This window comes from Brachycentrus maculatus, unplaced genomic scaffold (assembly GCF_059751285.1).
Source record: "Brachycentrus maculatus isolate JH-2025_06_01 unplaced genomic scaffold, ASM5975128v1 h1tg000157l, whole genome shotgun sequence".
NCBI lineage: Eukaryota > Metazoa > Arthropoda > Insecta > Trichoptera > Brachycentridae > Brachycentrus > Brachycentrus maculatus.
The window spans coordinates 1,518,054-1,533,485 of NW_028280910.1; the positions used below are offsets into that span (position 1 = coordinate 1,518,054).

Sequence of the window (15,432 nt, forward strand, 5' to 3'; positions counted from 1 at the left end):
AGAGCACTGAGACTTGTAGACGAATCAATATGGCCCACAGATGGCTAAAACGTCCAATATGAAAACCTTTTAATTATATTCAAATAAATTTGGAATTCCTTCCATAACGATATATGTAGGAGCTCCAAAGAAATTGAGTTGTGTGGTTGTCAATCATGGGTAGAATGGTGAATGTTACACATGTGTAATGTGATCACTTAACCAGCCTTTGATAGGTCTTCTTCATATATGTTAATATTTCAAATTGCGTAAATTGCAATGTCGTGTTTTTTTAGATGCGAGCTACATTTATTATTTACCTTGCTATGTTATGTACAAGGTTTACAGATCAATGAGTGGATTTTTGTTTCTTCTAGCAAAACACGTGGTTTATTTTAATCTGTCCTGTGAATAGGAAGGATAATCTAGTGTAGGACAATCTGGAACTTCTCATCATTTGATTATTGTTGGATAAAACCACGTAAAACTGCTCAGGAGAAGCCGGACTCCTGACTGTCGTCATTTGACCAGAATGTCCTTGATGGTACCAGTTGAGATTGGTTGATTTTAATGCTCTTCCTCGTTGTCAGATGAAACTTCCTTTTGAGCTTCGTCATGTTGCTGGTCTAGAAGTGCTTGGAGCTCTTCAGTTGCCAGCTCTTCTTGACGTCCTATAATAAGCTCCTTCACATCCTCTTCAGGCCTTGTGAGAGCTATGAGAGTTCAAGCGACAGGATGAAATACAATACAGTTCGTTGTATGAAGCGAGGTTCGTTGTATGAGTTGCGTGAAGGATAAGCTGAATGTTCGTTTTGCGCAGCGTCCGTTATGCGAGACATATTCAAGAGTGCTTTAAAAATAGTAACGTTATACGATGGAAAATTCCACGGTATCCGTTTATTGGCCCATGATAAAGTAAATATTATTTCAGAATTCGATCGTGCTAATATTTGAAATAAGTATTATGAAGGATTTAATTTTGTGTACTTTTCTTTAAATAGCATACCGTGTCAAGATACTCAATGTCGTGTCGAGAATACAGTAAGCATACCGACAAAAACTGGTTTCAAACATTTCTTTGACTCGTTGAAAAAAACTTCGGTGTAATATGCAAATATTGCACTTTATTCATAAAATTTTGAATGATTAATGTACAATACATTTAAACCTGCCGAGAAATCGGCGCCATCATTACAAGGTTGGATGTGTCATCAATACACAAATAATTCTTGCAATATTTTTTCTAGAAAATTAAGCTTTAAATAGCTAGACGGGTTCTTGTTTGTGGCTCCATCTTAGATTCACACCACAATTTGATGGCAATTTTCATATACACAAGTCACATAATTATCAAGTAAAATATTTGTGACTATTAAAATTTTACGATTGATTCTAGACTAAGCTTTGATTAAAAATGTCAAAAAAAATTAATGCAGTCTAAATCGTATTTATCTTAATAAAGTAATGCTATTATTTAGTTGAAAAATTCCCTATTTTTTTCAATATATTTTTTTTTTTACAAATTTTGCATTCGAAAACGTGCGTCTTTTTATTGTGATATGCTTTTTTTTAAACCTGAGACAGGTAAAAACATGCTTTTTTGAAAAAAGTTTTTTACCACAATGGTAGTGTCATATCGCTCACTCCTTTCAAGAACGTCATAAATCAAAAATCGACAATTTTCAGTTGTGCATGTTTTCGGAATGCCCAGAAAATGTATTATATCCCGGTGAAAGCGGCATATTTTTAACTTAATATTTACCCGCTACAGGGCAGAAAGCGTTGTTTTTGCATTTTGATGAAAAGGTGTTGTTTAATTATTTTTTTAAAGATATTAAATATTTTTCAAATAGAGAAAAAACCTTCATGTTTTACCTAAAAATATGTGTTGCACAGTAAAAAGTTCAATAAGTGGTTTGATATTTATTTTTAATACATTGTGTTATATTTTTAAAGTTTAAAAACGTTCTCCTGAAAAATCATTTTTTTGATTTATGACGTTCTTGAAAGGAATGAGCGATATGTTGAATGCAATAGCAACACACGTAATACTAAATATCTACTTCCTGGTTCTATCTCAACTTATCGTATGTGTAGACTGTTGGAGTCAGCTCTCCTCATCCTCAGGTTGTAGGTCCTTCTGTCATGGACAACGTCACCTAGGCCATGCCTCTAATCGTGTTATATTTCTGTACCATCCATGAATTTTTTATGCCTTTCGAGGAAGACTCATGGCGATTGCCTGGTTCACAATATGATCGGGTTCTCTGCGTCCTATACGCCTACACAATCTCATTAAAAATTCCTAATAGGTAAAAGAAAATTAAATTCACCATTCGTGAATCATAATTAAACGTACAATCATCTTTGTTAACGTCACCAAATTAGCATTTTCTTTTGACAAGTCAGAACACGTTTGGCAACGTGTTAATAAAGCAAAAACTTTGTGTGAAAATTTTCCTCGTTTTGTTTCATACAATCACAGAGTTAACAAACAAACTACGTACAATGTTACCAAGGTATTATACGAGTATAGTGTCAAGGTTAGTTTAAACCGGGACGACACGTAGAATGAAACGCGGAAGAATACTGAAGATTGGTCCTTTTTCCATCATAAATTATTTTATCAGATTATTTTTTGATATCTCATCAGACATGAAGAACAATATGCAAGTCTGGGCATTTACGGGGCTGACGACCGTCATAGGCTGGTTTAAGTGATCACTTAACACACGTGTAACATTCACCAATTCTACCCATTATTGACAACCACACTACTCAAATTCTTAAAAGTTCCATATGTATGAACCAATTTTGAAAAATTATTCTCGAATCACTAGAACTTCACTAGAGACATCTATTGGTGAGATGCAAAGTTTTTGTATTGAGCAGAAACTCTTTTATTAGTACGTGAGGAATACTCAATGCTATTATCTCAGCTTGCAAATTTGTGGTTTGGAGGGTTTCTGCATAACATCGTCCAATTGTTTATCAATGAAACCGCAGAATGCGACCCTTGCGTTGGATAATTTTCCGCATTTTTGTGGAAAAAAATGTTTTCATTCATCGTTGCTTTTCTTCTTCAATGATCATAACTTATTTTTTAGTTTTCAAAATTAAAAAAAGCATAACAATGTTTAATGGTAGAAGTTAGTTTTTTTTTCAAATACTACCACCAAGAAGTATTGTTTACTGTATGTCATATTCAAAATTTGGATTTTTTTGTCAATCAGGTCACAGTTCGATATTTCATTGGTTGGATGGTTTCAGAAATTTTTTTTTTTCTTCTTCTAGTTCAAAGTCAAACATATCCAAACGACATGGATTTGTTCAGAAATATTTTCATGTGTATAAATAATTTTAACGCGAAAAGTCCTGAAAGCTGTCAACCCACATGGATGTTTCTAACACATTTTTTCATGGCTTACGGGTTGGGAAAAAGTTTTTAATTCAAGTTTTACTTGGTAAATAATACTGTTTCTTAAAATCTATTGTGATGCGTGTTTTGATGCATTCCGCATTATTTTCAAACACCGTAACGGTTTATATAATATAACGGTGTTTGAAAATGATGCGGAATGCATCGAAATACATATCAAAAGAAATAGTGTTATTTACTAAGTAAAACTAAAATTAAAAATGGATAGATTTCATCAGTGTGACTGCCAAACCAATTAATGAAATTTGAAAAAAAAGTTCCCTTAAAAATATTGTGTTGATCTTTTGGGTAAAGTATCTCCAGCAAATTAAAAATTTACAATTAATTAATTCATGAAAAATTCAAATATTGCAAATTGGGGGTTATATGGTTTTTGCATAACATGGTCCAATTATATCTCTGACTTGAGAGCACGTTACAGGGAATGTTAAATGCTTCGGAGGTAAAAAGATCTAAGTATGTCCACCTGTTGCCAAGAGGCCAGTTTTCATGGCCATTGTTTGTATTTCACTAATTATTTTTTTTTAAAACATTTACTTGCTAAAAAAAAATCGCTAAATACAGTACCAGATTGTTAATCCGATCGTAAATATTGCAGTGGAATGGGTCGTTCGGATTAGGGAAGGGTTTTGAGAAAAATGAGAGAGAAAAAATAAATTTCGGTTCATAAAAATGCTCACTTTTCTATGTTTTTATTCAAGTACTCAATAATTAAATACAATTCAATTTTTTAATATTATTTTAGCTTGAAAAAATTCTCTTTTGAACCAAAGAACCTTACTTTTGTTGAAGGGTTGGTTAGTCACGCATTAGTCTCAACCATCACGGCTGCCCAAACTCATTACACAGCAAGGGACATTTTTTGTAGTACGTTTTTTTTAGCATTTTTGGACTAGGTAGATTCTACTTAGTCCAAAAATGCAAAGAAATCGTACTTCAAAAAAATGTCCCTTACTGTGTTAAGTTTGGACAGCCGATCAATTCTTCAGTGCTCTGGAACACTTGTTCAACCCAGTTGATGGATCGATCAGACAAATATGTTTCTATCCTTAGACGAGTATGTGTATAAAAGTAAAAAGCGTAGACATTCGAAATCGTAGACTACGATTGAAAAATTGTCCCCGTAGTAGCGAAGTCCAAAACGTACTAAAGTCGTCGGAAATTCGAGGCGTTTGTCTGAGACCGCGCTGCTTCCGGACTGTACGGCGCGGAATTTCTTCCCAGAAAATGACGGAAATTCTCCCACCAGCGCCACCGCGTCATCATCAGTCGTGACCGGCTCATCATAGTCTGCGGGGCAGCTATTCTCAAAGCCCAAACCGTTTTGGTAATAAACAATTTTACCCATACTATGGGGAAAATGCTAAAGCAATATCGTGGGGTATACTAGCAAAAAACATCAACTCGAAAATATGCAATTTTGACTTAATGATGCATTTTATAAAGATTTCAACGCTCTAAAAACTGGTAAAATAACCTAAATAGTTTGAAATGTCGTATTTATGTGGTTTTAAAAGTAAATTCAAAAGTTTGGGGTATTTTATTCAGGCTAAAAACGTTAAATAACAGGGATTATTCAAACAGGAATTTTACGGTTAACGTTTTTTGCCAGTATACCCACAGTATTTACAATGCATTAACAACAATATTACAAACGGAACTTTAAATATTTGGAAACCCTCTGAAAGCTTCCGGAACATTCCCAGCTCCCGTGTAGAAACTCTGGGATTCCATTCGGACCCATTCAATTTAATTGAATTTTTTAAATCTTGTATCGGTATTTAATTCAATCATGTAAAGTTTTCCACGACCAAAGATAAAAGTTTACTAATGCTTTCAAAGTCCCTATCACTGTCAGCGGAGCATGTAAGTTAAAACTAACTAATGTGTACCAAAGTTCCAAAAGGAACCAAATATTTCAATGACCTTCCTTTATACACACTAAATTATAGGATAATATATTTTTTTAAATAAAATAACTGTTGCAATGTTAATTTAATAAAAAATACACACTCACATAAAAAAAACACAAAGAAAAAAACTATTATATCATTAAATATAAACATTAAACATTGAGTGTTATTCCCCCTCCAAACACAAGAGTTTAGTCTCTTTTTGGAGAGGAAGAGCGTAACTAGTTTATGTTATAAGTTAAAATATCTAGCAAATGAATTAACACGTAATATTTTTATTCACCGGGTGTTTTGAAATTTCGACACAACGTTGCCTGCATTATTTTCTTTGTTTTTTGTTTAGCCAGATTGAGCCACAGAAACGCGTGTCCGGGTACAGCTAGTATGTGCATAAAATAACGTGTACGTTTCGGAATAACCCCATATAGTAATTTATGATGAACGTGATCGATGTGCCAAAACTACGTGACAGTTAATCACGGCGCTGCTCGCTGGTATGACGAGGAAATAGGCTTCTAGGAAATGGTTTCGAAGTCCCAATTTCACGTTTTTTTAGTCGATTTGCAATCATGTCGGCTCCGATCGTGTATACTAACGTGTCGCATTAATATTACATGTATCAGGTATACTCAAACTTTTTAAATATTTGACTCTGCTTTACCACGGAAAACTTGTTGACAGTACGGATGAAAAACGAGTCGATGGATCTCTGAGGGGTTGTTTTGACTTATATTAAATATAAAATATTCCAAATAGCTTCCATTAAAGTCATAAAATGCAGCATTTTGAAACACTAGAAATTCAAAATTTTTTTAAATAAAAAACACATAATTTACAGTTTGACAATGACTAAAGCCTCCCCCCTATTGTCTATGTTTCCATTTTCCATTGATAAAAAATAAAAAATAAATAAAATAAGAAACAACTCATCCTTCTACGTCATAATGACATAACGCATATTTCCCTTATACTTGTGTTCCCTATTCTATCTCGTAGACTCTTGCAAGATAATGCTCCTTAGAGCCTTCATTTCTGACACTCTTAGGGTGTTTTTTGTTACTGCGGCGTCCGCTCTGCATTCGATCTCATAAACTATGATTGGTCGTACGTTTTATATATTTGAATTTTTAATAATGAATCAAATAATTTGAAAAGTTTAAAATAAATTAGTGTTTAGCGGACCACAGGTTTAGTATGCCTGTATTCTGCATTAGATCATCGCGTAATGTCTCGTGTATAGAGCTATTACAGGAATTTATTACGAGAGCTAACACGTTTTTTTTTACAATTCACAGTTCTAGCTACTATGGTGGCCTTGCAAGCTACTGCTAGACATACTTATGTACTAATGTTTATGCTAAAATTTGTTAATTATCGTTACTAAAATAGATTTTCATGAACATTCATTTGAGGTAGCCTATAATTAGCACTCAAAAGAAAAGGAATAGAAATATTATAGGTATCCAAAGGTATTTAACAAAAAGAGCTGTAGATACCATATTTCAATATCAGCCATATATTGTTTCTTAACTGCATAGTAATATAAAAATAAAATTAATATAAAATACAGTAATTCTGGAGAGTTGATGTGAGATGATCAGCTCACTGGCAATCGCAAAACTGTTCTCCAGTACTGCCACATGTCCAACCCCCAACTGTACTCCACAAGCAGCTACATTATGAGGTTGGAGCTTTTCATCAGCCTCTCCTGTCACTTGAGTCTTGTATGAGATTAGGCTTGGTTAGGTTAAGATAGGTTTGGTTAAGTTTCATAAGGTTATGTGAGGTATGGTATGGTTACGACAACGGAGAGTAAACCTAAAATGGAAATTGTCATATTGTCAGTACTCCATCATTAATGACGCTGTTTATTGTTGCAGATGGTCGTTAGGTGGTGGGGCGGCGTGTGGGCGGCGGCGCTGCTGGCTCTGGCGGCCGCGGGCCCTGCGCAGCCCCCCCTGCAGCACCACCTCACCAAGAGGTCCTTCTTCGAGATCCAGTGCAAGGGCGTGTACGACAAGAGCATCTTCGCGCGCCTCGACCGCATCTGCGATGACTGCTACAACCTCTTCAGGGAGCCGCAGCTGCACACGCTCTGCAGGTAACCTTACCATCACTCTACTCACTTCTCACTCTACACCACTCTGGAAAGGTCGAAGGCCATCGAAGAAAAGGCTTTCTAAACTGCTAAACTGGCAGTACAAAACGGAGTCCTGGTTCCAAGAAAACTTATAAGTTTTCACATTCATAATCAATAATGTTTGGAAGTATGGAGTAGGCATAAGAAGGATGAAAGTAGACTAACTGCAGTCGAAATGCGATCTTTCAAACTAATGTGCGTCAAAACGATTTATGATAAATGTTTGAATGGTGAAATAAGGATACAATGTAAAGACCGGGATAAGAAAATTGTGTATGTAGATACGGTTTGGGCATGTGGAACGGATGAGTAAAGAAATAACAGTAAAGCGTATTTATGTGGCGAATGTAGTTGGAAATAGGAATAGAGAAAGGCCGAGAAACACTTGGCGTGATAATAATTTCAAATACTGCAGTCAGTTAATATTTGAAATAATCGTCGGGTGTGTATGAGGAGATGCATGAATGTACAAAAGCCGAAGAATGTTTTCAAATATAGAGTGGTGTGGCATTCTATTCTCTCTGTCTACCCTTGCGAAGAAGCGGCGTGATAGTTAGTTTGATAGTAAGGAAAACGTGGTATTGGTAGAAGCAGTTGTCTTAGCTTTGAAATGTGCGTGATATTGAAGGAATCCAGGAGCTTTTCTGAAAAGCTTTAAAGAGTGAAAGAAAGATCTGCCATTGTGAACGCTAATATTAGGAAGCAAGACAGGGCTATTTTACAGAAACATATCATGGAACTATGTTCAGCCTCTTTATTTTCTATATTGAGCCAACCGAAAAAAGATTCCAACTATTGATTATAATTAGACATTTAGCATTATGATAAGAACTATAGAAGTAAATGTCCTGGCTTCAAAATGTATGTGACTGTTCTGAAATTGGAGGAGTCCAGTAGCTTTTCTAAGAAGGGAAGAAAAGGGAGAGAGACCTTCCATTGTGATTACCAATAGTTGGTGCAGGAGAGGACTATTTTACCAAAACATATTGTGCATTTGTTATGTAAGATTATGTGTTCAGCCTTTTTATTTTCTGTGGACGAGCCAATGAAGAAAAGCTTCCATTTATGGATTTTAATAAGACTTGTATTATGATTATTATTTTAAGAACTAGTGTCGAATGAAGGGTTGTTATTTTCCAGAAATAATTGTTTCACATCCGACTACTTCAAGGGCTGCTTGGAGGCGCTACAGATGACAGACGAAGTATCCAAGATCCAGACATGGATCAAACAACTGCACGGGGCAGATCCCGGGGTTTAGGTATTATTTCCTCCCCTTTATTTTATTTTATCCCTTTTTACACATTCAGCCTTTTCCCAATAATATGACATTTTGTCCTAACTTGATACGTGAAGTTGATAAACGAAAATATTTAAAAAAATATATATATCGTAGTCATACAGTAGAAAGTGACCAAGTGCATTTTGTACAAAAACGTTATCATTGACTATTTGATATCTTACTAGCTTAATATTGCCCTGAAAAAATCCCAAAGGATTTTAAACTTGGAAGTATAACATATATTGACTTGTTAAAAATGACTAACTGCATTGATGTTTATTTTGTTGCCAAGCAAAAGTGACTTAAATGGCCCTCCTGAACATTTTACGTTTTGTTAGTTGGTCACTTTCTCCTGTGCGACTACGATATAGGACATCCAAATTCTTTTTACTGGGAAAAGGCTGTAAAGTTAACTAATATAATTTAATCACCTAAAATCCTTTTTCTTCCTTTCTTCATTATTTCACTAACTTAATTATCTATTATTTCTTTAAATCCTTTTACTATTATTTTCTCACCTTGGGGCGTTTGGTAAACTAACATTTTACATATAATTAATTGTTCTATTTCTTGTACATAACTCTTCCTTCTAGCAAGCTTTTACCTGTGGCAGTCTTCTTCTTCTACACAATTCTATTTCTGCTGATTTCATTTCCTCGTTAATTGCACTATCTCTTAGAATTTATATGTGACATGTGGTTTTATTGAAATGTTTAAACTTATGATGAATTTTAGAATTTTATATGCCGGAAATCTGGAATATCCATTGTGTAAAGGCAACTAGCTGTAACTCAAGTTGCGGCTGTTTGGCGTAACACGGCTCAAAGCATTCTTATAACTGGCCTCTATCATATACAATCACAGATTTTGCTCTATCTCTTTCTTTCCTTTACCGAGATATTTATTATCCAAATAGCCGCTAAATTGTATTAATTTGATACATTTGTTGGCAAAAAGCATCATTTTAAGTTAACTTTAAACTCTTTTTTCTCAAAACTACTGTTTTAAACTTGCGGCTATTTGCCATTGCACATTAGTATAATACTGTTCGTCAATGCATTTGAAGGCGAAATAGCTCTCCAAAACTAAAAATTAATACAAGTTTCTGGAGCCAAAAATGCCCAGACTTCCATACTTCTTTGATGAGATGTTAAAAAATAATATGAAAAATATAGAAGTCTGGGTATTTATTTACAAGGCTAACGACCTGTTATAAGCTGGTTTCAGTGATCACTTTATACACGCGTAACATTTACCATTTTACCCATGACTAAGAATCACACTACAATTTTTTTTGGAAATCGTATACATATCATATAATTGACACGTTATTTCATGTGTGAATAAAAAACAGTAGAGACCGTTATTTAATGTATGCAAGATTTTTTCCGAATTATTTTACATCTCATATTAGCACCTCAACATAGATGAAGAAGAATATGGAAGTCTGGGTATTTACAGAGCTTACGACCTGTCATAGGCTGGTTTAAGTGATCACTTTATTCACGTTATAATATTCACCATTCTATCCATGATTGCCAACCACGCTAATCAAATTTCGAGAGTTATATTTATGCTTCAATTTGACATCTTCTCTCACATGCATACTTCTCGTTCACTACATATGTCGGTCACTCCTTCGAAGAACGCCATAAATAAAAAATCGTCAAGTTTCAGTTGTGCATGTTTTCGGAATGCCCAGAAAATGTACTAAATCCCAGCAAAAGAGGCATATTTTTAACTTAATATTTACCCGCTACAGGGCAGAAAATGTTGTTTTTGCATTTTGAAGAAAAGGTATTGTTTAATTATTTTTTTAAATATACTAAATATTTTTCAAATGGAAAAAAACCTTCAGGTTTTACCTAAAAAGATCTTTTGCATAGTAAAAAGTTTAATTAGTGGCTTGATATTTATTTTTAATATATTGTGTTATATTTTTAAACTTTGAAAACATTCTCCTGAAAAATCAAGTTTTATGATTTATGACATTCTTGAAAGGAGTGAGCGATGTGTATATCGCTCACTCCTTTCAAGAACGTCATAAATCAAAAAACTTAATTTTTCAGGAGAACGTTTTTAAAGTATGAAAATATAACACAATGAATTAAAAATAAATATTAAGCCACTTATCGAACGTTTTACTGTGCAACAGATTTTTTAGGTAAAACCTGAAGGTTTTTTCTCCATTTGAAAAATATTAAGTTTATTTAAGAAAATAATTAAAAAATACATTTTCTTAAAAATGCAAAAACAACATATTTTGCCCTGTAGCGGGTAAATATTAAGTTAAAAATTTGCCTCTTTTGCTGGGATATAGTATATTTTCTGGGCATTCCGAAAACATGCACAACTGAAAGTTGACGAATTTTGATTTATGACGTTCTTGAAAGGAGTGAGCGATATGTTATCTCTGATTCTAATAATATGACTGTTTCCTACACTTCTTTTGACCTCTTAACAGCATGTAACTAACCATACCTCTATTGCTAATGTTGTATATATGCTTATTGTGACAATTAAGTTAGTCGCGATATGGTCCCGTGGTTACTGTCGCAGACTCTGAGTCAGAGTATCTGGGTTCGAGCCCCACTCCACCACAACCTGATTCCTATTTTTAATAATGGGCCTACAAAAATAGTATCAAATTGAAATATTTGTGAATATAATAATAAGTACACAAATATTTCCCTATTTAAGTAATAATGTGTACTTTGGTGTATTGTAATTAATTTTTCATCATGCGTATTCATAAAGTTAATATTATAATATATAAATAACTAAACTAATTATAAAAGAGCTATTCATAAATGGATAATGGAAGTAGGTAGATTTGAAATAGTTCGCATCATTCGGCCATGTTGTATTTGATAGCATGTCATAAACAATTTTCTTTCAGATAATTTTATAAATAAGTATGGTAAAATGTGCCCTCAACACGGGAAAACTCAAAAAACTGTAATTTGTTGAGTATATGGTGAAATAAATATGAAATCAATATAAATTGTTCAAATTAAAACATAGGTTTTGCCTCTAGTTTACCCTTTTGTGTAAACAATATGAGGAAGGTAACTAGTTCACCACCAATACGTTTCCGCTTTGTTCAAATAAGTAAATTTCATTTTCATAAATGACACGGTTGTACGGATAAATTAACATTGAAATGTGTCTAAAAAAATATTTGATTATTTGCAGGTTCCAGTGCTTCACGACACCATACTTTAAGGGGTGCCTCGAGGCACTACTCCTAAACGAGGAGGAAGAAAAGTTCAACCAGATGGTGGAGTTCCTAGGCAAGAAGAAGAAGAAGTAGAAAGCAGACGAGAGCAGACGATCCTTCAAGCGAGACCGAGCAACCAGTAAGCGAGAACGCGTGAATCTTATGCGAGATATGTAACGAGCAAGCAACAACGGGTGATCCTTATGCACGACCATTTAAACAGTAAGCAAGAACGCGTGAATCTTATGCAAGATATGTAAGAAGATAGCAACAACGGGAGATCCTTATGCACGACCAATTAACCGGTGAGCATGAATGCGTGAATCTTATGCAAGATAAGAAACAAGCAACAAGACTATATAACCAGTAACTGAGAACACGTGAATCTTAAGCAAGACCATGTGACGAGTAAGCAACAACGGGTGATCCACAAGCAAGAGCAAACACAAACGGGTGACTGTTAAACAAGACCAAGTAACGAGTCAGCAAGAAAGTGTGAATCTTAAGCAAGACCATGTAACGAGTAAGCAACAACGGGTGAACCTTAAATAAGAACATGTATCGAGAAGGCAACAATAGGTGTTCTTTGAGCAAGTCAACGAGTAAGCAAGAACGGGTGATTGTTTAAACAAGACTAACAAGAAAGCAAGAACGGGTGATCTTAAAGCATTAGACGAGAGCGGGTGATCGTTTAGGCAAGACAAAGCAGCAAATAGGTGAGATTGAGTGATTCTTAAGAAAGACCAAATAATAAGAAAGCAAGACCGGGTGATTCATGAGCAAGGATATATGACAAGCAGGCAAGAACGGGTGATTCATTAACAGAAATAAGTATTAAGCAGGCAGGAACGGGCGATCCCTTAAGCAAAAGCAAGCTATCCATCTCCCACCATCTGGCTGACAATCCTCATTCATTCTAGTCGCAAATTATCCATGCATTGAGTATTATACATAGATTATAACTGTAAAAAGTAGTGAATCAGGCCATTTTGATCTTAGCTTAATTTATACATAATTAAACACCATTTAAAATGAAGATGAAAAAAAAGAACTTGTAATATATATTATATTTTTTATAATTAAGGTAGCGTTACTTTTGTGACTTGGATTAGAGAAATGTAAATTTTTATTTGTAAGTGTTCCTCAGTAAAATAGAGTGAGTTAAGCTGCTCTTACAACAATTTTTCTGTGATTTTACTAACAGATGAATAATTTTATGTCAGAGAGACAAACACCGACAACCAACTCGTTTGTAATATTATTTAAAGCATATTTATATTAATATCCATTTACAGAAGGGTGATAAATAATCATTTTGATAATTCATACTAAAATCGTACAAAAAATAGATTTTTCACTTTTTTAACACTACTGCATTGTGTTGGTAGACATGGAACCTCCAATCAACAGGTATATATAAGGTATATAAAAGGGATGAGTTCCAATATCATCAGATTTATGCCTTGAAAACCATCTACAACAATGTCAAGTACCTAATATTTCAGTAATCGATTCAACAGTCACATTTTGGTAATATCTGTTCATTTGTAAATCAAATTTTGCTTGGTAAATCACACGAAATTGCAATATTTACCAAGTAAAATCACTTTTGATCTTGTACCTCTTAACTTATTCAGAACTGCTTGCAATCAGATGCATTTTGAGTAGAAAAAGATGGGTATCTGAGTAATTAATTTAAAGTTATAACTGATTTGATTTATTTTCTCAAAATTTTCTCATTTTCTGCCATGGAAGTTGACAGGAGGATCTAATTATTACATTAGCAGTGAAAGCAATTAATGAAATGTGAAAAAATAACAGGATAAATCCTGTTATTTCCTGTATAAAAACTCACTTTTATCGACTAACATAAATATACATGTCTTCAGTTTATTATCGTGTAATCTCCATTTAATGTCATTTTCAAAACATCTTATTAAATAATTTCTAAATCTAATACCCAACAGCTTAAAGTGAAGGAAAAATTTTATTTTCTTAGACTCATATATCGGTGATTCATACATTAATTTACCTTTTTTATGGATTTTCTGAAACTGACAAAAACTGACACATTTATGACCACCTAGTATTACATTTTATAATACAATTGGTAACAAGATGCTTTATGAATGTAGCAGGCAAAACGTATCTCATTTTTTATATTTTGACCGTATCTACATATACTATTGCATGACACAAATCTATTTAATAAAAAACTCCAACAATGATTTTATATTATACGTAAAATTTAAACAAATCATTACAAATGTACTTGAAAATCAATTTTATTGATAAAATTAAATCATTCAAATCTCAGTCATACTTTTAATTTAGTTAACAAGAGTTAAGAATATAAGTATTGAAAATAAAAACATTCAAATAAATAGGATAAAATCTTTAGGATTCAGACTAAACACCGGTGTTCCTTAAGGTTCTATATTAGGGCCATTCCTTTAATATAATTTTTTTATATTTATATCAATGATCTACCATGTTCCGTGGTAAGGAATTAAACAAATATAGTGCTATTTGTTAAAAACCTAAATAATTATTTAAAACTTTCTGTAAAATTGTGTTTTGTGACCTACGATAGTATACGCAGAAGAGGTCAGTTTTTCTTTATGGAATAAGTTTGACTACATATGTAGATGCGTACTATATTAACGATTGAATTGGCTGGTCAATTGTAACTTTATAGTATGCATATTACACCTGAGAGCATTTTCTGATAACTAAACTATTTTACTTAGGAAAACTAAACTCTAATGTACATAATATCTATAATATTATAAAATTGTATGTTAACAGAATAAATGTGAAAAAATTGGACTTGCGTACAATCTAATTATTGTATATCAATTAGGAATGTGTGTCAACTTTAAATTAAACTCAAATGAGCCTTTATTAATATTTCGCATTATCGATTAGATTTACAAAATTTATGGCATTCCAATTTCAGTATTTAACATGTTCTTGTATTAATTATATCGTATTTATTTATTAATTCACAAAACTCATGAAAACCATATTTTATTTATTTCACAACCATCAAAACTATACTTAAATCATGACAGTCCATGAGTGGAACCTCACCCGGGACATTAAAGATTGTGAACATTTTTATTGAAATATATTATATTCACATGCATAAATTACAATAATTGACTTTCAAAAAACTGATTTTGATAAGAATTACAAATCTTTTTATAAGCTGCCAAATCATTAATAACTTTGAGAGATATAAGCTGTCTTTAAAGCCATATCGTGACAACTTCTGAGCATTGAAAAGTTTGAGAATGTTCCTAAGGATCAATATTCCCACTCTCCTCTTCAGCAATGTTCTCATTGTCTTCTTCATCTTTCTCTTCTAAGAATTTAATTCAATCAGAAAATCAAATTAAATCATAAATCCTGATGATGGAGGTTCTGCTGTAGGTTTAAATATAACATAAACATTGC

The 15,432-nt window shown here is 33.3% G+C and overlaps 1 protein-coding gene across 4 annotated transcripts in view; it reads left to right on the forward strand.

Moving 5' to 3' along the window:
- The window catches only part of ITP (ion transport peptide), a 91,186-nt gene extending 78,165 nt beyond the window's left edge, over positions 1-13,021 (forward strand). For 3 of the 4 annotated variants that reach the window (XM_088261549.1, XM_088261551.1, XM_088261550.1), the window contains exons 2-4: positions 7,212-7,432; positions 8,612-8,732; positions 11,949-13,021. In XM_088261549.1, the coding sequence (XP_088117675.1) occupies positions 7,212-7,432; positions 8,612-8,732 (342 nt within the window). In that variant the 3' untranslated portion in view covers positions 11,949-13,021. The remainder of the gene's footprint in view (positions 1-7,211; positions 7,433-8,611; positions 8,733-11,948) is intronic. The other variant, XM_088261553.1, reaches the window with a different exon arrangement.
- The last annotated feature ends 2,411 nt before the right edge of the window (positions 13,022-15,432 follow it).